The sequence below is a fragment of the Parasteatoda tepidariorum genome, chromosome 3 (assembly GCF_043381705.1).
Source record: "Parasteatoda tepidariorum isolate YZ-2023 chromosome 3, CAS_Ptep_4.0, whole genome shotgun sequence".
NCBI lineage: Eukaryota > Metazoa > Arthropoda > Arachnida > Araneae > Theridiidae > Parasteatoda > Parasteatoda tepidariorum.
This window is the reverse complement of record NC_092206.1, coordinates 29,598,867-29,623,153: the sequence shown is the minus strand read 5'-3', so window position 1 is coordinate 29,623,153 and position 24,287 is coordinate 29,598,867. Positions and strand designations below refer to the sequence as shown.

The 24,287-nt window shown below is 28.4% G+C and overlaps 1 protein-coding gene across 3 annotated transcripts in view; it reads right to left on the bottom strand.

Annotated features, from left to right (window-relative positions):
* The window catches only part of LOC107456072 (folliculin-interacting protein 2), an 82,288-nt gene that overhangs the window by 33,791 nt on the left and 24,210 nt on the right, over positions 1–24,287 (bottom strand). Inside the window, exon 1 of one of the 3 annotated variants that reach the window (XM_043051026.2) lies at positions 4,726–4,787. The exons of 1 other annotated variant lie outside the window; for it this stretch is intronic. In XM_043051026.2, the coding sequence (XP_042906960.1) occupies positions 4,726–4,772 (47 nt within the window). In that variant the 5' untranslated portion in view covers positions 4,773–4,787. Of the gene's footprint in view, positions 1–4,150; positions 4,491–4,725; positions 4,788–24,287 lie in introns of those variants that run through there. One more of the 3 variants, XM_016073837.4, reaches the window with a different exon arrangement.

Here is a 24,287-nt window from a genome sequence, read left to right as displayed (position 1 = left end):
CCTGGACATTGATATATAGTTTAACCAAGTCAAATTAAAAATAAGATTATCTTACCGAAAACTCTCTGAATACATCGAATACATCCTAATCTCCTAACTAATAAATTAAAAATGAAACATCTCTCATAATCAAAGATCACTTTTTCATCAAATGAAATTTTTCAGTATTTTTAAGTCACATTAAGACTACAGTTTCACATTCTAAGATAATTTTAAAAAATTGATTGAAAATAAAGAAATGAAAACAGGTTTTCGGCTTGTCTTGTTTGTTTTGCAACTCAATGTAAACAAACGTTATGTCCGGTTTATGATACTTTTGTTCAGGATATTTCTGAGAATTTTCGGTTTTAACAACGAAAGATTTCATTCAAAATAAACTTTAAAAAAAATTTAAGTGGAATTTGAAAATGAGGATTCCAATAAGTGAATTCAAATCAAATTTTGGTACTGTATTCTAAACGCTAATTCAACGATTATGTCACAATTCCTTTGTTTATTGTTATGTAATTAGGACAGTATATTTAGAGGGCGTTAAACCATTAGTACCCTAACAGCAATTCGTTAATAATAATTTTCGTGTTAATATTAAAAGTATAATATAATACTAAAAGTGTAATATCATCTGGACAAATATCATAAGATAAAAGAAATAAATCTACCTTGAAAATTAATATTTAATAGGAAAAAAAAATCGTTAATTTTTTTTCAATAGAAAAAAAAAATTTTAAAAATTTTTAAAATTTGTAAAAAGAAAACACAATTATAACAGCAATTTTATAGTTGAACAATACAATAATACTATTTTAAGTATACGATTGTAGAAACATCGCCCCGTCCCAAAAAAAAAAAAACTTAGAACCAGAATTTAAAAGTCAAAATTAGAATTTCGACTTCTAAAATACTAACAAATCGGAAAAATACAAAATTAATTAGTAAATAAATAAATGAATTAACATTTTACTTCTGAAGACTAAAAAAATTACGACATGAATTTGGAAAAAAATTTAAAAGTAAATAAATAATATTTAAATAAAGAATGCTTGAAAATAATTTACGATAGAAAATAACTCATGTGAACTTATACACCCCTATTAAAAAAAAAAGAAGAAGAAAAAAAAAAGGGAAATGAGAGCGTTTCAAAGCATATTAAAACCAAAAGTTACTTTTGTTCGAGGAGAGTTAGAATAATAAATTTTGAGACTAGCTCCCTTTCATTCTCCCCCACAAAAACAAAACAAAAAATGGTGTTTTATAGTTGGAAAAAATATTTTTCCCGAGCGAAAAAAGGTTTTGTCTTCCATTTTATATTAATAATATAATTATTTTTGATCTGGTCTGAATTATAAGAACATTGCTTTTGGTGTAAGAAGATATGCACTACAATTTCCTTATTCATGTAGTAAATGTTTTTCACATTTCCTTTCGAAAATCAGCATCGATGGCTAAGTAAACCAAGTCACTTATTCATTAAGAAATAAATTAAAAAGAAAAGAAATATACAGATTTTGGAAACAAGAGGCAATTTCATTTAAATTGTTATAGTCTTTTTAAATAAAATAAAAAAAGTTAACCGTTAAATATTGATCAATGAATATAAAAGTAAATGAAATCATCTAAACGTAACTTGCACAGAAAAAAAATAGCGATGATTTCATGACGATAATCAAAATTTATATCTGACAAAAGGATAATTTTCATAAAATACGTCAAATTATAAGTTATTTTTATATGGATTAAGATGAAACATCAACTTACAGCCCGAGATTTCAAGATAATATTTTAAGGGGCCTTAACAATTTTTTTCTTGAGTGAAAAACGTAAAGTGATAAAGGTACATAGTTTAACTATTTAAATAATTTATTGATAAAAAATAATATATTTCGTTGATTTTTTGAATTTTTCATAATTTAAAAAAAAAAAAAAAAAAAAAAAAAAAAAANAAAAAAAAAAAAAACAATTTCGAGAAAAGAAATGTTCATATTATTTGATATGCTTTTGAAATTAAAACAAATTTTAAAAAAAAAATTTCAATTTTTCTTCCGCCATTCGAGTCTTAAGATATGAACCCAAATTTTTTTAGAACTTTTTTTTTTTTTTTTTTTTAATGAATTGTTACTTCAAGGGGTGAAAACAGTCACATGTCAATATCATTCACCAAACATCACATGACGATCACTCGAACAGGCTTCCAAATAGATAAGCTATAACTGCGGATTTAAAAACGATGAAATAACGGATTGCAAAGCATTATGATTCACAATTCTCACTAGACTTGAAAAACAGCGGAGAAGAAATAAAATAATTGCAGTCTAAGACAACAGTCGGATGTAAACAACTTGCATACCGACCAAACGGCAATAATTATTATACTTCATTTATTATTGCGAAGTTTACAAATAACATGTTTGCTTTCTCAATGATATGAAATTAATTAAGCTATTTTGGTTTCTTTCAACAGAAAAAATAAATTTAATTAAACAGATAAAAACGTAATTTAAGTTCGTTGCCAAACAAAATTCATCTTTACAGAAATTTCGAATTAATAATAAAATAAATAATAATATCATCATCCGTAATTTCGACTTAAGGTCGATGTATCTTTTAGTGACAGTAGAATTTATTATCTTTCACGACAATTTTTTATTAAAAAAAAAAGAAAAGAAAAAAATCGTTTTATATTTGAATATCGATGACATTTTCTTTCCTTAAACCAGTGTTTCCCAAAGTGTGGTACGCGTACCCCAGGGGTACGCGTTCTTATGCGAAATATCTCACAACAAACGAACATTTCAAAAAGTTTTACTTTAAAGCAAAGCTCGCCATGAAAATTTACGAGTATATATTTTTCTATTGGCTATTTTTTGCTGAGTTAACATTCAATTAATAGTGGTGACGACAACCAGTTGTAATTTTTAACTGCGCAATTTTTTTTTTTTTTTTTTTTTNTTTTTTTTTTTTTTTTTTTTTTATCATAGCAAAAATAATATCTTTCTCACTGATGCAAATTAACTTATTAACAAAACTTTGTACCAAAAAAGAAAGAACAAAAAACATAGTTTAAAAAAAATACATTCATTTTTTATTAATGGTACACAGCGTTGCGAAAAATTTAGCAAGGGTACATAAAAGTCATAAGTTTGGGAAACACTGCCTTAAACTAAACCTTAATTAATGCAGCATACATTCCATTTTAGCTAAAAATGGTATTTGATGCTAATTACTTGGGAGGACGAAATCTACAAATCTTGAGACAAGGCAAAATGCAAAAACGAATAACATAAATATATATTTAAAAAAAATAAAAAAATCTTCAAAACAAAATGAAATTTTTTAAAATTTCATTATACTACTTGTTAAGCAAAACAGAAGAGTTATAACTAGATAGATGAAATGGGTATTATTAATTTGGGTTAAACGGGCTATAATTGAAATCTATAAACGATATTACTAATAAATTTTTAAATTTGATAAACAGAATTTTTTTTAAAAATTTTTACAACTTTTATATTTGCTAATAAAAAAATTTATTTTTTTTAAATGTAAAAATAAAAATTTTCAAAAGACTGTGGGGGGTGCCCATAAGCCATATTTTCCGCGTTACGACCCTATTGTTATTAAGTCGCATATGGGAATAAAAAAACAAGGGGAGAACAACAAAAAAGTATAAAAAGTGAAAATAAACTGCTTGTGAGATTGACCTTCGAAATTTCTTGTTTTAAATATTTCATATACTATAAACAAATTGTTGTCTCAAGTAAAAAAATAAAATTTAACTTTGTATGTTTAATATCTTACAGTTTATTTACACAAGAAAATTACGAAAAAAAGTCATATTGAACATCATTAAATTACGGCGAGGATTAATGGAAAATATTTTACAAATTTTCTGGTTAAATTTCAATTATAACGAAGATTATAAATCGAAGTAAAAGAGGCACAACGAAATTATAATTTACAGTCTTATTATTTATTATCTTAGACTGCTAATATATATAATTTTGATAATTCAATATTTTTTAAATAATAAAAATAAATTAATGTAAACAACTTTATAAATTTTTTCAATCTTAACTCCTAAAACTGCAAAAACTCTCTTGATTAATAATAATAAAAAAATGAAAATAACTTAAAAGTAAATAAACATATATACCTTTCTTCAAAGACGGGATTCTCTTTCAATATATATCTCGAATTTCCAGGAGGTATAAGTCCCAGACTCTGTAAAAGTCTCTTCCATATATCAAACAACCCAATATACATACTTTTCTTTTGAGAAAAAAAAACTTAACTAAAACTATAACTCTTAAAAGTGAAATCAAATATTCATAATATAGTTATGAAATCACGAGATCCGAAACATTCCCGAATCATCCTCGATTGGAAACAAGGTGAATCGGTTTTAGAAAAACGATGTTCAGAATCACGCGCTCTTTCTACTACGTATACGCAAAAATCACACACATTGTATTCACTCATACAACAAAACGCACATCACGGCCGAATCTTGGCACAACGCCAAAAAAATCGGAGTTCCACAACTTGGCGCAATTATCTCGAATTTGGCTAAAACTCTGCGCCCGTCTTATCGGCTTTGTCAGAACACATGGTTTCTTTTTCGTAATGAGGGAGAAAGGGATTATTTTATAAATAGGATTTTATGAGAAGGGATTACATAATGCAATAAAAAGCTGCGGATGAGCGATTGCATAATAATTTGGGACTTACCTCGTTGTGGAGTCCACACCGGCACGTGACACGTCGTTCGCCGACATTTGAAACGTGGGCTCTCGGCTGGACCTACTGGGGAATGATCGATAGAACGATGGTAAGATCAAAGCGCCGCCTCCACGCCCGGTTTTCAAAATAATTTAATTGTACAAAAAAATAAATTATATTTGTGAGAAAAACAATAAGTTTCAGTATTTATGAGAGCGAGAAACCTATTTAATATTATCATTAATTATTAGTGCCATTAGTAAATTTTTAAAAAAAATCTAATTTTAAGAACTAAAAAACAAATTCTAAGCGAAATTAGGGAACAAAAAGAGCTAAAAGATTTCCGTATAAGTTCGAAAAATTAACAACAATTTCCGTTATTCTTGTATTTGATATTATTCCCGTTTCCAGCGACCTTAAGGTCGCAAAATAATTACAAAATGATTTTACGACTGTAAAATAATTACAAAATGATTTTAAAATAGTTGCAATTAACGTCAATGATGATTAATTTTGGTAACAGGTATTACTCCGATAATTAATTAAGCATCAACGGCGTCAATTGATAGTCGATTTTTTACTGTTCCCCAAAAAAGGGGCTCATAAAATTTATAAAATATTGTTGGAAAACTATTCGTTACATTCGTCTCTCTTATATCAATTTATTTCATCTAATTTTATATATTTATTTATTTTTTTAAAAAAGTTACGTTTGACAGTTAGAGAAGGAATTCTATTTCGTTAGAAAATAATCCAATTGCATGAAGCGTTTTTTAGAATCCTAATTTTCAATTTGGAACTTTTTCTTTCTTTCTTTAAGAGAAACAAATAAATTACTTACATCAGATTTCCTTGTAAAATTTAACCCATTAAGGCTCTAAAATATAGTTAAATCCACTGTAGAAATATTAAACAAGACCGTGAAAGAGATTGGTCAATGACCTTTGTGAATTTAAATGTAAATAAGCACGCGCAAACACGTCGATAAAAGAAAAATTAGGTGAACTCGGAATTTTCAAAATCAAAACAATTAATTGATCAGAAAATGACAATTATAATACGTAATTTAAAAGTGAATTTTTTTCAATGTTTTACAAGTGATTGTTTTTTATTAAAACCAAAAATACATAACTTTATTGATCATTATTTTCCGTAATATTTTAACAATTTTTTTAAACGAGAAAAAAATAAGAATAAAAAATTACATTTAAATTTTCTTTTCAAATCGTGACATATTCGGAAACATAACACAGAATAATCAAGTTTTTAAAAAGCATCGACTAGTAATTTTAACAAGAAACATAATATCTTTAATTTTAAGGACGATTATTCGAAACAAAAACGCAAGCGATGGTATTTAATACAAAAATAAAGTTTATAACGATTCTACAAAGCCAAGCTTCTTTCAATAATCATAAAATAATTAAAAAAAATAGCAATAATAATTTTTACTGAGCCGCGGTGGCTCAGGGGGATAGAACGTACGCCTCCTAATGAGGTGCACCAGGTTCGAAACCCAGGGGTGGGTGACACGATTTCTGCTCCCAGCTCGCGCCGCCCACAGTGCTGACGTAAAATATCTTCAGTGGTAGACGGACCATGGGTTAGAATGCCCTTGCCGTCGGGCTAATCATATTAGGTTTTCGTGGTTTTCCTCTCCATGTAACACAAATGCGGGTTAGTTCCATCCAAAAGTCCAAAGGCTAGTTTCGCTCATTGCTTGATCCAGAAGTTTCATTGTCTTCTGAGTTGGGTTCAAAAATACAATTGAAGAGTGATAGTTGTTAACTCAGAAATGGCTACATTTCCACTCACTAATAATAATTTCTTTAAAGAACTAAAATCAAAAGAATAACAAACGCAAATTAAAATCGAATCATCAATTATAATCAAATATTTATCAATGATTATCAAAATAGGAAAATTTCGGATCCCATTCACATAATAATATTGACGATTTGAATAATTAATTACCCATCTCCAAATCAATGATCGAATATCCTCGTTGCCAGGCGGCCAGACGCGTCGATCGTAAGGTGGCATTCCAAAAATAAACTACATATATTAATAATTCCACTAAATGACGCGTGTCTTATATAATTGGTCGGACGAACTGCAATGGCCATACGACTGAAATATGACGATTAGTAAAAAAGATATCTTTAAGTCACTCATGAGCTGAGAACGTGACATACTACCAGCGATTGGGAGATAATTTAGTAACGATTAAGTCGGTCAGTTGACAATGTCCCGTGCAAGTTTTTTTCTTCAGTCATAAGACATAATTTCTATTGAGTTCTATTTTTATTTATAATCTGTTCTAATTCTATCGTCCTTCCAGCACAATAAACGCTTTAAAAAATTAAATACGAGGAATACGACTTTATGGCTGGAATAAATTTTAAGAAAAACATCATTTGGGTTTTTTTTTTAAATATTATTTCAGTTTATTAAGGAAATTAGCATCAAAATAGTAGTGAAAGTAGAAATGCAACATTATTAATTTATTCTTTTTTAACTTAAAAGAGGGTCATTTCAATTGTTGACTTAACCTTTCAATAAGAAGTTGATGTTTTATTTTTTTTTTTTCTCTCTCTCTCCATATTTGGATGCTTTCTAAGAATCGAATGCATCCTATTCAATGACACTAATAGTAGTTATTTTAGCACTGTATGGTTAATTCGCAAAATAAAATTCAAAAGTTGGCGGGAATAGCAATGCGAAATTAAGTTCCATTCAATATACTCCAGTTACTAAATTTGATCAAATTCTATCTGTATTCTCTAAGCATAAGCTAAGTTAGTCATCACAATTGCGTCAAATCACCTAAATAACAAATTTGATAAATTTTAATAACTGCGTGGAATATGTTAAGCGAAGAACCATAAAAATAAAACAAATTTAAATTTTTATTCTATAGCAATGCAAATTTTTTGCTTCAAAGAGGGAGTCTTTCATGAAAAATATACTATAAGGAGCTAAAAAATTACATAAATATTAATTTTTATTTATTTAAGATCAGTTACATTTTACAAAAATTTACAAATAAAACAAAAAGAAATCCGTTTTCGTCGTTTCAAATCAGCATTTACCTCCGACAAATTGTTATTATCTGACAGAAAAATGTATATAATGTTCTGAAAAATATTAACCTTAAATAATCGGGAATTTTATTTTGTAAAAAAAAAAAAAGTAAAAATTCAAATTCATGGAGATATGGCTAATGGCACAGAAGCCGGCTGTGGCTATAACTGCACTAAACAGAAATCTTACGGACTCAAAATAAAACGACAGTAAATATTATGTATAAGGACCAAATTGAAAAGGAAAAAAGATCATTCGAATCTTAAAAAGTAGAAAGTCAACTTAAGAGGGGTTAATAATTTTTCTTCCATGAAATAAATAATTAGTTGCTCAATTTTGAAAACAGAAGCCTTACATTAAAATTTTATTCACCTCCAGTGAAATTCGTTAATTTTGAAAAGCGATGTCTCATTTTAGACCTTCATGCTCTCGTTACTCTTGTGTTTTACAGTAAAATGGTACTTCGAAAATTGCAGGTCCCAAATTCCAAATTTATGGGCCCGTTTTTATTAAAATGGGTTCCTATTTAATATATAAATTCTCTACCAGGCTATACATCTATTAATATGCATGATCAAAATTATGTTATCTATTAATAGATAAAACAAAGAATTTCAAAACAAAAAAAGAAAACAAGCAAATATTTATATAATATTTGGGCCGAGCTTTCAAGCAAGAAAGGATATAATTTGACACACAGAATAATAATATTTTCTCCTTTAGTTATTAATAAAGAGAATTTTTATGTTTTTATTTAGAGTTAAATTAAGAACATATAATTGTTGGCGTGTTTTTCCCCGAGATGAAGAATTTATAACTTATTTATCGCTTTTTTCCATCTAAAATTTTTAGTGTGTTTGGCGCGTAAAAGGAATCACTGATTAAAATTTATTCTTTGCACATTTTTTATCTTCATTTAAACATACTTTTTTAATTCATTTTCGATAAATAAAATTTTATTCACTAACATACAATCATTTCTGTATTCCAAAGCGAAAGAATAACAAAAAACGACATTATTTTGAAAATATTTCCCTGGCGCATTGACGTCACTCGATATGTTTCGCTCATTTTAATACATTTTATGTGCTTACGTCATTCGAATTTCACGAACTCGGTCATAACTTTTCGAATCAATGGTTTGGTTTCATTTATAATCTACCCACGAATTAACTCGTCTCGACTGCTTTGTTCTTTCGTCATTTAATCTCAAGACTGAAAAAACATTAGATAGATACGTTTCTTACGCTCTTACGTTAGCGGTTAGAGCATCAAAGTTTCCGACGCCATATAATTTTCTCTCCTTTCAAAATAAATAAATAATATTAAACAAAACAATACGAAAAGAAATAATAACAATGAAATAATCCATTGCACATGGTATAGAAATCTATATAATAAAATTTAAAGAACGTGAAGAATTTTTCCATCTCTCTTTATTTGGCGAGCAGAGAATTGAAAATTTTATCCGTCTAAAAAACAAAGATTAGTCTGGTCCAAAACAGGAAATGCATTTTTTAACGACGGTAATCACGTGTGTAAACACTGAAGCGCGTGCTTGCAGCTTAAATAAAGGAGGTAAAATAAAAAGTAAAAAACTTCTCTCGCATGACCACAATGAATTGTAACTAAATGCATTTGAGCAATCACGAATACACTATGAATAATTTATTAATACACCACGTTAAATGACAAATAATTTACATTTTAAATAGCTGAAATATTTTTTTTTCTTCTTAATTCCTTTTATCCAAATGTAGCTTAATAAAATTTCATCATGTTTTTTTTCTTCCAAAATAGTTTTAAATTATTAATTTTAATTTTATACTGCTATCAACTAAAATATTTAGTTTTTTACACATATAGCTTATTTATAGAAAATAAAATAAATAAATTACTTTAATAATGTTAAATAAATTACTTTAACATGTTTTTTATAAATAAATTTATTTTATAGAAAAGAAAATAAAGAAATAACCTGACTAATCGCATTATTGTGTATTTATTGTTATATTTCCGCGTGTATTTACTTTCATAAAGATTTACAGGATTATAAAAAATCCGGAGCATCAATTCCAGAAAACCGTAGCTGGTGGGTTAAAATTTTTGCAACATTTACTTCAGTCATACACACGTCACAGCCCGTTTTATAGGGCAGCCCATTCATGCACAGGGGTCTGTCCAGACATTTTGTGAAAGGTCCGTTTTTCGTGAAATTGTGAAAAAATTACTCACATTCTTTCAACCAGGGTCCGCTTTTATGAATTTGTGCAAATAGGGTCCGTTATTGCAAAAAAAAAACTTTTTCAAGGAGTTTTTAAATTTTAAAGACATACAAGATTATGCTCAACACTGTAAAATTATAATTAAAGAACTTAAATTTTAAAAAATAAACAACAATTGCTGCTTCTAAATTAGAGATGCAACATACAAATATTTGGTATTTAGCCTATACTGCTGAACGCAGAATATTCATTTTGGACGAATAATGGAAGAATCGTCTGCCGAAGACAAAACTTAATTCGTTTACATCCATCTTTCTTGTTTTTTGCCCTGAAAAGGGTTTATTCGATTAACAAAATAATAATGAAGATAAACAAGTTTGTGAAGGATCCGATTAAAAGAAAAATCATTTTGTGAAGGGTCCGTTTTTAAGTTAAAATATTTTGTGAAGGGTCCGTTTTTATGAAAAGATATTTTGTGAAGGGTCCGTTAACGGACCCAAATTTCTTCTAAACAGACCCCTGATGCATACATCCATTCATAAACAGATTGTAATTTTGATCTTGAAATTGCAACTTAAAAAACTGCGATAATTTTTAATGAATTTTGCAAAGGCTTTTTTTTATTTTATAACCGTCGTTGAACAGCCTACCCGATTTCGGTTTTACGACTACTAATGTTCAATTCCGTAGCCTTTTAATTTTGAACCCACTCCAAAAGAAGGGACAGCCTTGTAGTCGGTGCGAGCCGGGTGCGGAATTTGTATATACCAGCCATTGCTAAATAATAAATTTTCAACCGATTTACTTAAAATTTTCATAAAATGTTCACAATAAATATTGTTTTCGTAGCGCGTAATGATTTTTTAATTTGAATGACTGGTTTTGAGCAATTCACTAAAATATAACTCATTTTAAGTTTTTAAATCTTTTATTTTTATTCAAAACACTGCTATTTCCTGAAAAAATAAATTTTAAAATTCTACGGCAACGAAAACTAAATTCATGTAGTTTAAAAAAAAATCAAATTGGGTATAACTTTTTACTTATGAGTATCTACATATTATGATAACATTATCTACTTATCACTCTTAAGAGTACAGGAATTATGGATAATTTGAAAAATAAATTTTTAACATTGTACTAATCTGTAATTTTTAACTTTTTTTTTGTTTGCAATATAATAAAAGAAGATTTTTTTTTTTTTTTGTAATATAATAAAATGAAGAAAATCTGTACAATAAGATTAAAAAAAAATTGATTAAGTTTATCACAATCGTTGAAAATTTCATTAAAAAATCAATTTTTATCTGCTTCTACTGTGTTGCATCTTCAATGAAATTTGAAAAGCAACAGGTGTAATTTGGAAGGCAAGGACAGCAGATCGAACGTATCATAAAACGTATTTAAAAAAAAAAAAAATTTCGTCAATTTTTGTTTGTAAGACTATGTTTTACAAAAGTAAGATTGTTTAAAACGCAGCCAGACACTTCTGATAACTGGAAACGGAACTCATTCAGCTACTAAATAAATTTCCTTTTTCTTTCTATCCCTCCACTTTATTTTTAAGGTTATTTTCGATTTTATACAAGGCAGTTGGACCGGAAATAGTTGTTTTAACTTTCATTTTTTTCCCATCATTTGTGCAAAAGATATAGAGCATAGTTAGATACAAATAAAAAATAGTAGCCGCTAACTATTAATTTTTCTTTTTAAACCAAATTTGAACCCAGCTAGGAAATTGACATAATTATCAGTTAAAGAAAGAGAAAGAAAAAGAGGAAAAGAAAGAACGAAAGAAAATAAGAAAAAAATGAGAGAGACCGTTCTATGGTAGTATAGGTGCATTCTAAAAGTATGATTTGAAATCGGCTTTATTAACCCATTTAGCTCATAAATGCACCAATTCAATTTAAAAAAATTCATTAACAATGTAACGTATATTTTTCAGTAATTTTATTTTTCTGCTATTGTTAAGGGTTCTGAAAACATCTATAAAATATTAGGAATTTATTTGGAATTGACACTTTCTGTTGGAAATTTTTTTAAACTATGCTAGTTTTTTAACTTGAAAAGGTTATTGACAAATAAGACTTTTTGAAAATGTATAATTACCATATGAGATTAATTATACATAAGTTTTCATGGTGGATTTAAGTTGCAAGTTCTGTAAATAGGATAAAAATAAAACATATGTCATTAAAAAAAAACTAGTGTTCAACTAAATGATTTGGCGAATGATTTATTTATATTATTATATTTTCACGTAAAATATTTTTCCACAAAAAGTTAAGCAATAAAATTAAATGATTAAAACAATATTTTCTTCTATGCAATATAAATTAGACAACACTTTTAAAAGGGATGAATAAAATAAGTGAATTAAAATACAGCAAATAAATAAAAACAGCTACAACATCCAAAACAATGTTTTGGTATATGTAAACATTTCCGAAAAGAGAAAAAAAATCATTATGATTTTAATCAGGTTAGCACACTTGGCAATTTCCTTAAGGGAAAGTAACATATGGCACTGTGTCAATAAAACAAAGCAGAGTGGTCCGATTTGATAAGCTTTCATAAGATATCAGAAACTTTAAGATATACTAAATAGAAAAGGAAAAAAAAATTCGTAAATAAAATAATAGACAGCTTTGAAGGTACTGTTGTTACTCACATCGTTGTATACAAACATCATTTAATTGTATATAAATATGAATCTATTGACATTTTTCTTACAGATTTGGAACATTTTGCTTATTCCACTAAGTATTGACTATCATATTTCGCAATATCTAATAGGAAATCAAATTTTAAACATTAACCCTTTGATGCAGAATTTCATACTTTTCTTTCTCAATATTTTGGATTAATTTAGATCAAAATAAATGAAAATTATTATATTAAGCATTTTAATAACTTATGGTTATGAAATACAGTATGAAAGATCAGTGTCTTTTTCTGCGTTAAAGGTAAAATTTTCCAACCATAGCTCACTTTCAAATAATTATTTTTTAAATTAGCACTTATTTGCAGCTGTTTAGATCTAAGAGAAACAGTTATTCATCATCGAAATTTCTTTAATTTTCAAAATCCATTGATAGAGATTTGATAAATTTTAGAATATGAATGAAAAAAAGATTTTCTAACTAACTTTTCTTCTTATTCTTATATTTTAGAACAATTATTATTCCGATAATCTAACAGATATTTTTATTAACTACTATATTGTTTTTTATAGTAAAAAAATAACAAAACATCTTTTTCAAAACATATACATTTTCCAGTAATTAAAGCGCCAGAAAAGGACATATAAAAGGGAAATATCTGCCTCATATAGATATCTGCGTCAAATTACTAAAACTAGAATTTATTACTTCTATGCTGCTATTATACACTTTTTTTTACAACAAAATAAAGCTCCTGTAATTTAAAATATATCAGAAAGAAGACCATCAGAAATTTACGAAATCCCAATCTCTACAGAAGTATTTTTGGAAATATTTTTTTCTCAATAATTTATATCGATAATAAAAATATTTTTAAATTTGAATCCGACCAGCTTTTTGCAAAGAAAACACAGCATGTAGTTAATACTGTGGAAAACTACTTGCTGTATTTATACCACAAAACTATCTGTATTAGGTCAAGCACAGCGTTAAAAAGACATATATATTTTTTTAATTTTATATTTTTCATCGCATAAAAATTTTACACAATCTTTAAACCCTTTTGTAGCTTTTTTCACTTATCAACTTTCACATTCACAATTGAATTAGGTGTGGCGAATCATCTGCCTAGATAAAATCCTGCGCCAAGTATTGAAGAAAAAAAAGGGGTAAAAAAAAAAAAGTTATTTTTAAATCTGCGCTGAGCGATTATTTAAAAAGCAACTTGACTAGATTTAGAAACTAATAATGCAATTTAAAAGCTAAGTCAAATTTTTTTAAATATTTTTTATAATATTTTTCTCGGAACATCCATTATCTGCTATTATTTCCCATTAGATTTTTAAACATCCTATATCATTCATTTTTTAGTTTTAAGGCACTTACATTGGCATAAAATGTGTCTAGTGTCTTTCCATCGCCTTACGGAAGATTAAGGTTAGATCAAGATTCAAAATTCATAGACCAAAGCATGCATTTAATTCATAAAAACGATAACTTTTAATAGAATGTCCTGTAAATATTAAAACTTTTATGCAACAAGTGTGTTCGTATTTAGGATCAATAATAATTATTATACTTTTAAGCGGCATTTTTAAACTCAAATCGATAGACATGATTTTTTTCAAATAAATAACTGAAATTTAATTAGAAAAAAAATCATATTTATACATTTCGTAACAAAAAAATTGTAGATATTATCAAAATCTTAACAAAATCAGATACATATCTCCTTTTTAAAATTTAGATAGTATACGCATTAATTTAATGCGTATACTATCTGAATTACTAGTAATCTAAATACTATCTACATTTTACTATTAAATTTAAAAAGGTTGTGAAATGAATTTAAACCTTAGTATGAATTTTCAGTTTATAGTTCTTACATACATGTATTGCATCATAAGGACGCTTAACTCCATCGGCAATATTTAAATAAGGGCCCAAGTTCCCTAAAGACAGATACTTTTGAACGAAAAAAAAAATATTTTTTTCATAAATTGTTACTATCACGACACTCCAACAATGTAAAGAAAACTTTACTGACATACATCTTTCATAGGAATGTTTGAACTATGAAATACATTTCAAAGACTAAATTAGAAGTTCAGAGGCGGCTATAGAAATAAAAATAAGTGTTCCAGAAGGAAAACGTGAGTAAAGATCACTCTTGCCAAGAAAATTATCGTATCGTTTCTCTAACTGTTACTCAGATAAATTGTCTTCTTTTCAAGACTTTGAATTTGGCAGTGTTTTGATTTTTTGGCTTCATAAAACTGAATCTAGCAGAACAAGGATGAGTTCGTTTTTGGCATGGTACCGTCTCCAATCTGATTTTGGAAAGATTTAGCGGAAGCACCTGTAGCATGCACCCTTACCAGAAGATTCACTGTAAAACAAAATACCGTTTAGCTTCCTGGTTCATCCCAGGTCGAACATAAATTAATTCATAACAAACTAACACATTAACTGCTTGCGAATAATATTTGTTAAACATAAACACTTGCAATATAACTACAATTAGTATAGAAAAGATTACCGTTACTACACATTAGTTATTACACACTGTTACTACACACTGTAAAAAAAAAACACCCGTTTCTCTTTTTTTTTCTCCCCGTTTTACATCCTGATCACAAACGGATTAAAACCATCAATTGAAATACTATTTTTTGCCTTGGAGTTTTGCGTTCTGTAATATAACGCACTCTAACTTAACCCTTTCTCTAACCATTTTACCATTATATTCTACACCGAAGAGCCATTACATTATGACCACCCTCCATCTATAACAATGGGCTCGCCCAGGTTTTCATGGTTTCTCGCCCAGGAACAATGTTTTCATGGGGCACATTAGGACCCATAATCCTCATAGAACAATCCCTGACGTCTGTAAGCTACTTGAACATAGTTGCAGACCAGGTTCACCCATTCATGGCAACAGTTTTTCCTAAAGGGGGATGGTGTTTACCAACAGGATAATGCACTATGTCATAAGGGTCGAATCGTCATGGATTGGTTCGAGGAACATTCCAGTGACTTTCAAGTCATGTCTTGGCCCCCAAATTCACCTGACCTTAATCCAATAGAGCATTTGTTGTCCTACTTGGAAAACCAAATTCGTGCTGCCACGCTACCCCCTCGCAATGTGAGGGAATTGTAGGACCAGTTGGTGAGCGCTTGGTACCAGATACCTCAGACTACCTATCAGCACCTTGTGGAATCAATGCCACGGCGGGTGCTAGCAGTTTTGAGGGATAAAGGTGGTCCTACATGCTATTAGCAGGGTGGTCATAAAGTAATGGCTCTTCGGTGTATACTTGTTCTTACTTTTTAGCAATTGCTTTATGGTTCTGAACGTGGTGTAAATAAAGCTACGATTCAATTCGATTGTCAAATTGATACAATATTAAAACGAAATTCTCACTACCACTATTTTTTCATAATGCAACACTCTAGTAGCAGTGGCCCAGGGGACACAGCGCGCGCCCCTCAGTGAAGTCACCCAGGTACGAATTCCAGCGACGACCAGTTGATACAAATTCAGCCGACATAAAAAACTTTGTCTAATGGTTAAAATTTGCTGAGACGATAGGTTTATTTCTAATATAAAAACTTCTTTTGCTTCGGTAAAAAAATTAGTCTGATTACGGATTTTCATTATAGTTTTTACGTTACTTGGTTTTTATATAGTTATTAAATAGATTTTTCCAATTTTTTCTTGTATAGTAAAAAACCGTTGAGGCCACGATTTACTTCGTAAATTTTTACGGTTTTGCTGCCGGTTTAAAACCTTAATTTCCACTAGTGTAGTTATTAGATATCGTTATCTTAAACTATAGAATAGAATACAATCATTTCAAGACAAGTAAAAAAAAAAAAAAAAAAAAAAAAAAAAAAAAAAAAAAAAAAAAAANAAAAAAAAAAAAAAGAATAAGAACTCAATATTAATTAATACATTATAGCAGTTTATATTCTTTACTGAAACTTATAATAAAAATAACAATCGTTGATGACATAAATAAAAATCGAGGGGGGTCATAGGTCATAGGCACTCCTATTTTCAGTTATGAAACATATTTGCAAACAATTGGTAAAACAGATGACGTTAATCCGTAAATATATGTTAACCTTATATTCACGCCACCAAGAATATATTACTTATAGATAACACCAGTATTTTGTTATTTGGGATCAGGTATGTTATGTGTACAAATAATTGGTATGCACCAACATTTTGTTATTTGAAACCAAGTATATTATGTTTATACCAGTATTTTGTTATAAGCAGAAATGCCAACTGTTCCAGATTCGGTCAAATATTTTAAAAAGCGGCAGGGAACTACAAACTGAAATTTTCAGATTGTTGGTTAATGCAAACTTTTTAAAAGACTCAGTACGGCAACAAACTAGCGCATCAGATTAAGCGAATTTAGAGGTAGTGGTGGAGAGTAAAAACTTTATAAAACGAATTCCCGGAGAAAGTGGGCTACTCTATATATGTCACGAGGAATGTTATTTAAAAAAAAATACAATATGCTGTTTACGTATAATTAAGACGCATGTACAATGGCTGTAGTTTATTTACGTTGCACTAGAGCTGCACAATGGGCTATTGGCGACGGTTTGGGAGACATCCCTGATGATGATCCGAAGACAAGCCATCACAATTTTGATCCTCTGCAGAGGGATGGCCCCCCCGCTTCGGTAGCCCGACGACCTGCAAGCGAAGTCGAGCTCTTTACGGTAGAACAGTTTAACGAGGACCAGTACCACACACCCGTCGGTGCCTACGCAGACTGATCCAAGTGGTCTCCCATCCGCACACTGACCGCAGCCAGTGATTTGACTTCGGTGATCTGCTGGGAACCGTGTCTTAACGATCAGTTTACTGCGGGACCCGAAATATCTTGCAACAAACGAAAATTTCAAAAATTTTTATTTAAAACCAAAGTTACCCATGAAAATTTACGATTCTGTATTATTCGATTGGCCATTTTTTTGTACAGTTAACAGTTAATAATTAGTGGTGTCAACAGCCAGCTGTGATTTTTAACTTTTGGGCAATTTTTTTATAGTAAAAAATACATTTATTTTTTTATTAGTGGTACACATCGTTACGAAAAATTTAGAAAGGGTACACAAAAGTCATATGTTTTGAGAAACATTGCCTTACAATATAAAAAGCAATGCCGATTCATAAAAACAAAAATGATTGAAAAAGAAAGGTCCGCTTAGGTCATTAGCACACCCGTCTGCAGTAACCAAATATATTTATAAATAAGTCCTGAGAAAGTTGACGGCGTTGATATGTTTATCTTGAAATTCGATTTATATTTACCGAAAGCTCCAGGGATTTAGATTATTATGTAATCGAAGTTGGCGAAAAAAGCGATTACGTGGAGATTGAATGATAGATACCAAAAGTCACCAAAATCATCAATCAGATAAATTATCTATTTATAGTAACAATCGATAGATTCGGCGATTTCGTATATATCTTTTTTGAAATAGTTATAATATTTAAAATAATACTAATTAAATAATAAAATAAAGTGACATGTGTGGCCTATTTTCAAACAGTAAATGAATAAACTAAAAATTTAAACTGATATCCAGTCGTATGACAGACAACAACAACTTTAAAAAAAAATATTCATTAGAGGACGGAAGATGAATGCTTTCTAATTTTCAAAAAATTGTTTCTTGTTTTGAAATTAAAATGTAGAGCAGCAACAGTTTATAAATCAATTTAAATTGAAATCTCGATTACAATTTAAATTGATTTATAAACTGTATATAAACTGTATTATAACTGTATACGAAAAAAGCGAGTGTTAATATTGACTTTATTTTACTAACAAAAAAAAAAAAAAAAAAAACAACCAGCTCAATTTAATGATTTGCTAAATTAATTAATTTTGCATTCAAGATAGTTAAAAAGTCATAAATAAATTTGCTACACAACCCAGGCAAATTACTCAAATAAAATTAAGGAAACAAACCAATAAAAAATCGATGAATAATTAATATTAAAATAAAACAAAAATTGTCAATTAAAACAATGTCATTGTGCGGGTGAGAGACTACTTGGATCAATCTGTGAAGGGACCGAGGGTCATATGTAAGTCATATGTAAGTCAAGAGAATCACTACTAAAATAGTGAAATTCAAGAAAGAACTAATGAGCTGAAAAATTACTTAAGGACAGAAAATATTTTAAAAAAAACTTATTTGATACGGCTCCGATTCTTTAATTAGCAATAAACGTGGATTTGATTTCATCCCTTTCCTCAGCTTTCCATAGCATTTTTGTTTTTCGCTTGCTAGAATTACCACAATTAATGAGATTACCTTTTTTTTACTTTATTCTTGGAAAAGATTCTAAAGTATTGGGGTGGTTATTACGGAACACCGTACACATGCATTTAATAAACATGAGATACATGTTAATGTTCGTAAATCTAATGCGATTTTGCAATTAATGTAACTCTGTCAATTCTGCAGTTCAATCGTTGTAAAAAAAATTTTTTAAATACTTAATCAAATTATGACGTAATAAAGGCGAACAGGTCATACGGTAAAAAGACGATCCTATGGTGGCTAGCAGTATTCTAGTACGTGTAGATGGCCTCGTTGACGTGACCAAACGCTCTAGCTTGGTCGAATTTGCTAGTCCGTCATTGTTTAATACTGAACACAATTTAATAGCAATACAAATTATTTACACAAACGCAAAAGACAGAACTAGTCTGTCTGTTACAAGAGTAAAAAAAGAATAATCCAATTTAAAAATATTTGAATATTTGAAATATCAAGCGTGTGAGCTGTCATAAGCATGAAAGAGTAAACGCAGGAGTTCACAAATTTTAAAGGTGAAAATTCTTTTCTCACGTGGAACTCGAAAATCTGAAACAAATTGCGATCTAAGTTTAGAAGAATATTTCATTTCAAAAAAAAAAAAATGTGTCCTACATTATGTTTTAATTATACTTATGCAGGTTCGATAATAATAATTCTATTCACTGTTATTCATTGAAAAATGCGTATTAGTGCTTAGGTTAAAAGTAATTTGTTAATAGCAATTATTTCGTAAAAGCATAATTATTTTTTTTTTGTTTCCGCAAATTTTGCTATTGCATGTCATTCAGTTTAATTAAAAAAAAGTTCAATAACTTATCATTGATTAAAAATTTTAATTTTTTAAAGAGGTATTAATTATAAAGACTTTAATAATTGATTTAAATTCTAAAGATTTTACGCTAGAACACATTTCAAATGAGTTTAACTTAATAGCATTCGAAGTGAGCTTGGTATAGCAAAACTAATCATATATAATAGCAAAGCAAATTTCGTCAGCGAACATGGGGCGGGGCCCACTAATTTTACTAACTACTGCTATTAAAGTTTGAAAGTATCTCTTCTAAGTTGCTATAAAAAGTAACAATAAATACATAAATAATTGCGAACTTCTTTCATCAAAACTGAGAAGTAATAAATTTTTAGGAATTTTTTTTATTTTATTTCGAACACGTGATACAAGGTAAGTCGCCGTAACCAAACTATTATCAATGATTATACTACTAAAGATTAAAATAGAAATAATGACCAACTTAAATTTCGAATTAAGATAAGAAAAAGAAAATAGAATTTGTTACGCAACTTTAAAAAAAAGGAGAAAATAATGATCTTTAAGCAAAATTAGAATTAAATGTCCTTCGTGATCACGCTCATCATTATTGCAGACTTGCTAGACTTCTTTCTTTTTTTGGGAACGCGAGTTACAACGCATTTCCACGACAATCCATGGAAATTTTCCTTCTACGACTTCGTCATTGAATTTCACATCATTTTCAATGCGCTTTTTAGAAGAATGCTATTCAGACGGATGAAATGTGGCCCTACAATTTACATGGGATGGAAATGATATTTATGGCGACACCAGAATGAACTTGGCGTAAATCGTAAAAAACTCCCCGCCAACAGGTTTCCCAGTCTAGTCATTTCCTGGCAAGTTGCCAAAGTCTGTGAAAGCACGTGATTTTCCGAAATGACATGAGAACGGTAAGAGAGAACTATAAAATAATTTTTCTTTTTTCCCCGCCCTAAAAGAGTAAAGGGAAAAAACTGAAATGATGGGAGAGAGAGAGAGCGTTTCTGTTTAATTTTAGGTGAAGGCAAAAAAGGATGCTAGTCTACATACAGGAAAAGATAGAAAAAAATATTTCGATATGGGTTTATTCAACTCGATTAAGGTGATAGTACTCAGATTTGAAAGATCGTTTAATAAAAAGAAACAAAAATAAAATAATCTGGAAATATTATTTTGTTTTAGCACTAAACTATCTAAGTACTTGATTAACACTTTTTAAATACAGTTCTAAAAATTCATTTTGTGTTTGTGTTTAAAATCAGACTGCAAATCAAATAATTTTTTGAATCAAACTTTCAGCACATAAAATAAAATCTATTTACCATAAACGAATAAAAGATTTCAATTTAAAGAAAACTTTCAAAAAAATTAATGTCTCAGATTTATAAAAAAAGAATCCCGCACAAATTTTACGGAAATTAATTCTCTGTGAAATTGCCTGAAAATTTAATATGTTGCAGTTAAAAACTTTCTCATCATTGACACTAAGCCTAAAAACTGATAGTTTCCGAGATAGGAAGATTCAGCCATTAATAGCAATCCTTAATTCTCAAATTCCACCACATTAATATTAACCAAAAGAAAAACGTACTGTTTCTGAATAAACATACCATTTTTCGACGGAAATTATATTTCTGACCCTCAAAGTACATATGATTGCTGCAATCTGAGAATAGGGTCCTAATCGTTTGCCCAAAGAATATATAGGGGAGAAGAAGGAAAGCTAGGGAGAAATCGTAACTCCGTCTCTGGGATGTCGAGCATTGCTAGGAAAGCAGCAACATCCCACACAAAATTGCGCATGCTCAGTTTGAGAATTCACTCACTCACCCACTCACCTTCCCAACACGAATTTCAAACGCTTCTATTTTCCTCGTGTTTTGTAGAGCGTTATTTGGTGTATTTAATTTTTTTTTTAGTAATTGAGCATTGTAGAAGATGGATGACATCGAAGGGAAATTGAGTTCTAAGTAAGTAATACTTTTATAATACTTTTTTTATAAACACATTCTACCATGGAATTAGAATTAGCAAGCACAGAATGTTTAATATTCTAAGCCTAAACAAAGATCTTTACTAATCCCTATCTTAGTGTAAATGTGATGTAAACAAACTGATGCTTTTGTTCGTTTACTTGCAGATTTAGAAATTTTTCTATCATATAAGAAAGTAACATTCAGTATAAGTAATGTATTGATTATTTGGTTGAAAGTATCTGCCCATTTAAATGGAATAATATGATTATAAGCACATGTAAACAAACAGTTGTACTTGCTGATTTCTAATTTTAATGATAATTTTTTAAGTTAATTTTATTTTATATTTTTTAAACTGATGAGAAATTTTATGGACTATATTATGCAAAGAGATATATATATAATAAGATGTAAGCTAACTCATATCTTAGAAAGATATGAGTTTTAACTATTTTTGGAATTAAATGGAATGTTTGCATAATTAAATGGAATGTAAAGTAATCTTATCATAATCATGTAAACAAACAGTTGTACTTGCTGATTTCCATTATTAATTATTAAAGTTACTTTAATTTTATATTTTTTTATACTTATGAGATAATTTAATAAACTATTTTATGCATAGTGATATAAATATAATAAGATGTAAACTAGCAAATGTTTTTGAAAATTATCCATTGCTGAGTTCTAATTTTTGTGAATATTATATAATAACATTAATTTTTACTTAATATGTTTAATACTTGCTAAGCAATTTATAAACAATTTTGTTATGTCAAGTAAATGTTTATAATCGGATATAAATAAACGCATAGGTATCTTAGATTCTTTACTAGCTGAGTTCTAATTTTAATGATTTTTCAAAAAAAATTTAATTTTTCCGTAATGTGTTTAATACTTCAATAAATTTTATAAAAGTTATTTGAATATAATCAGATGTAAATAAATATGCAGGTTTCTTGATCCTGCACTTGCTGATTTTTAATTTTAAGGGATTACTTTCAAGGGTTATCGTATAGATCCGAAATTCTGTACTTACTATAATGTTTTTTATCATTTATTCAATGTTTATTCTAAAGTTTTATTGATTATTGTTCAAAATTTGTAAGGAAGTAATACTATTTTATAAAAGGACAACACTTCATCTTTGTTTATAAGGCTTTATTTAATAGTATTTTTTTAACAGTCATGTAGTTTTAAAAATCTTTTGTGTTGTCGTGCCTTTGCTTTTTAAAAGCAAATTATTGGTGACTTAACTATAAGACATTTCAATACGTTGTATGATAATATATTATAACTCTTTTCTTTGTCATGATTTATAGAGGAGTTTCGAAGCGGAAGGTGTGGCATAAGTGTTGTGTATGCCGAGCCACAACACTCACTCATCCAGACAGGAGATACTTCAGATTTCCAAGGGATCCTGTGCGGTAAGATAGCAGTTTGTTTATACTCGTTTGCAATGTAATTGTGTTTTTCAGCTTAAAAATTTTTTAGCCTTAGTCTTATATATTTTTTTTTTATTTAATGTTTGAAGAAAACTGCTCAGAAATTTTTTTTTTCATATTTCTCTATATTTGTATTTATAATTGATAATATTTGTATTTATAATTGATAAAATATTTATTTTCATCCTTATCTATTTTTTATTCAGAATTCTCTTTTTAAACCAATATATTTAAAAAATATTTCAATTATCATTAAAAAAAATTTTGTTTAGCATTCAAAATTAAGAGTTAAGATAATAACAAAACATTTAAGATTTAAGTGCATTAAATGTCACTCATAAATAGAAAATATTGTAGACCACTTATAATGTTTACAGCAATAAAAGTTTTATATGTTGATTAAAATAAAAATCTTTATATGTAGAATATTTAGTGTATTATGGTTTAGTTATCAGTAAATTTAAATTCTGTAAAACATACTGGATTTTCTCCTACCCATGTTGGCAACTATGTATAGATAATTGTAAATAAATAAAGGATGAACTAATTATATATATTTTTTCTTTTAATTAAATTATTTCTTATTATGAAATGATAAGATATTTATTTTTGTTATGTATCCTAATCATTATTATAGTTTTTTTTTCAGTTTAATTTAATGATTTTTTCAGTAGTATTTAATTTGCTAATTAACATTGTTTAAAGTTATATGATTAAAATTAACATGCATTTCTAAAATTTGGTTTGATGCATTTTTACCTAGTAATATTTGTATTTATAATTTATGAAATTTTCATTTTCATTTACATCAATTTCCTTAAAAATTTAACTTTCTTGTTTAATTTTAGTGGGTGAGTAACTTTTGTTTAATTTAGATCAATTAAAATTTTTATTTATAAAAACAATTGTCATAAATTTCTGATCCTGAATGTTTTTCTATATATATTTTATTAATATTCAGTTTTCCATTGCTATCACAGTTTCATGCAAAAATATTCTTTTTAAAATAGTAATTTACCATA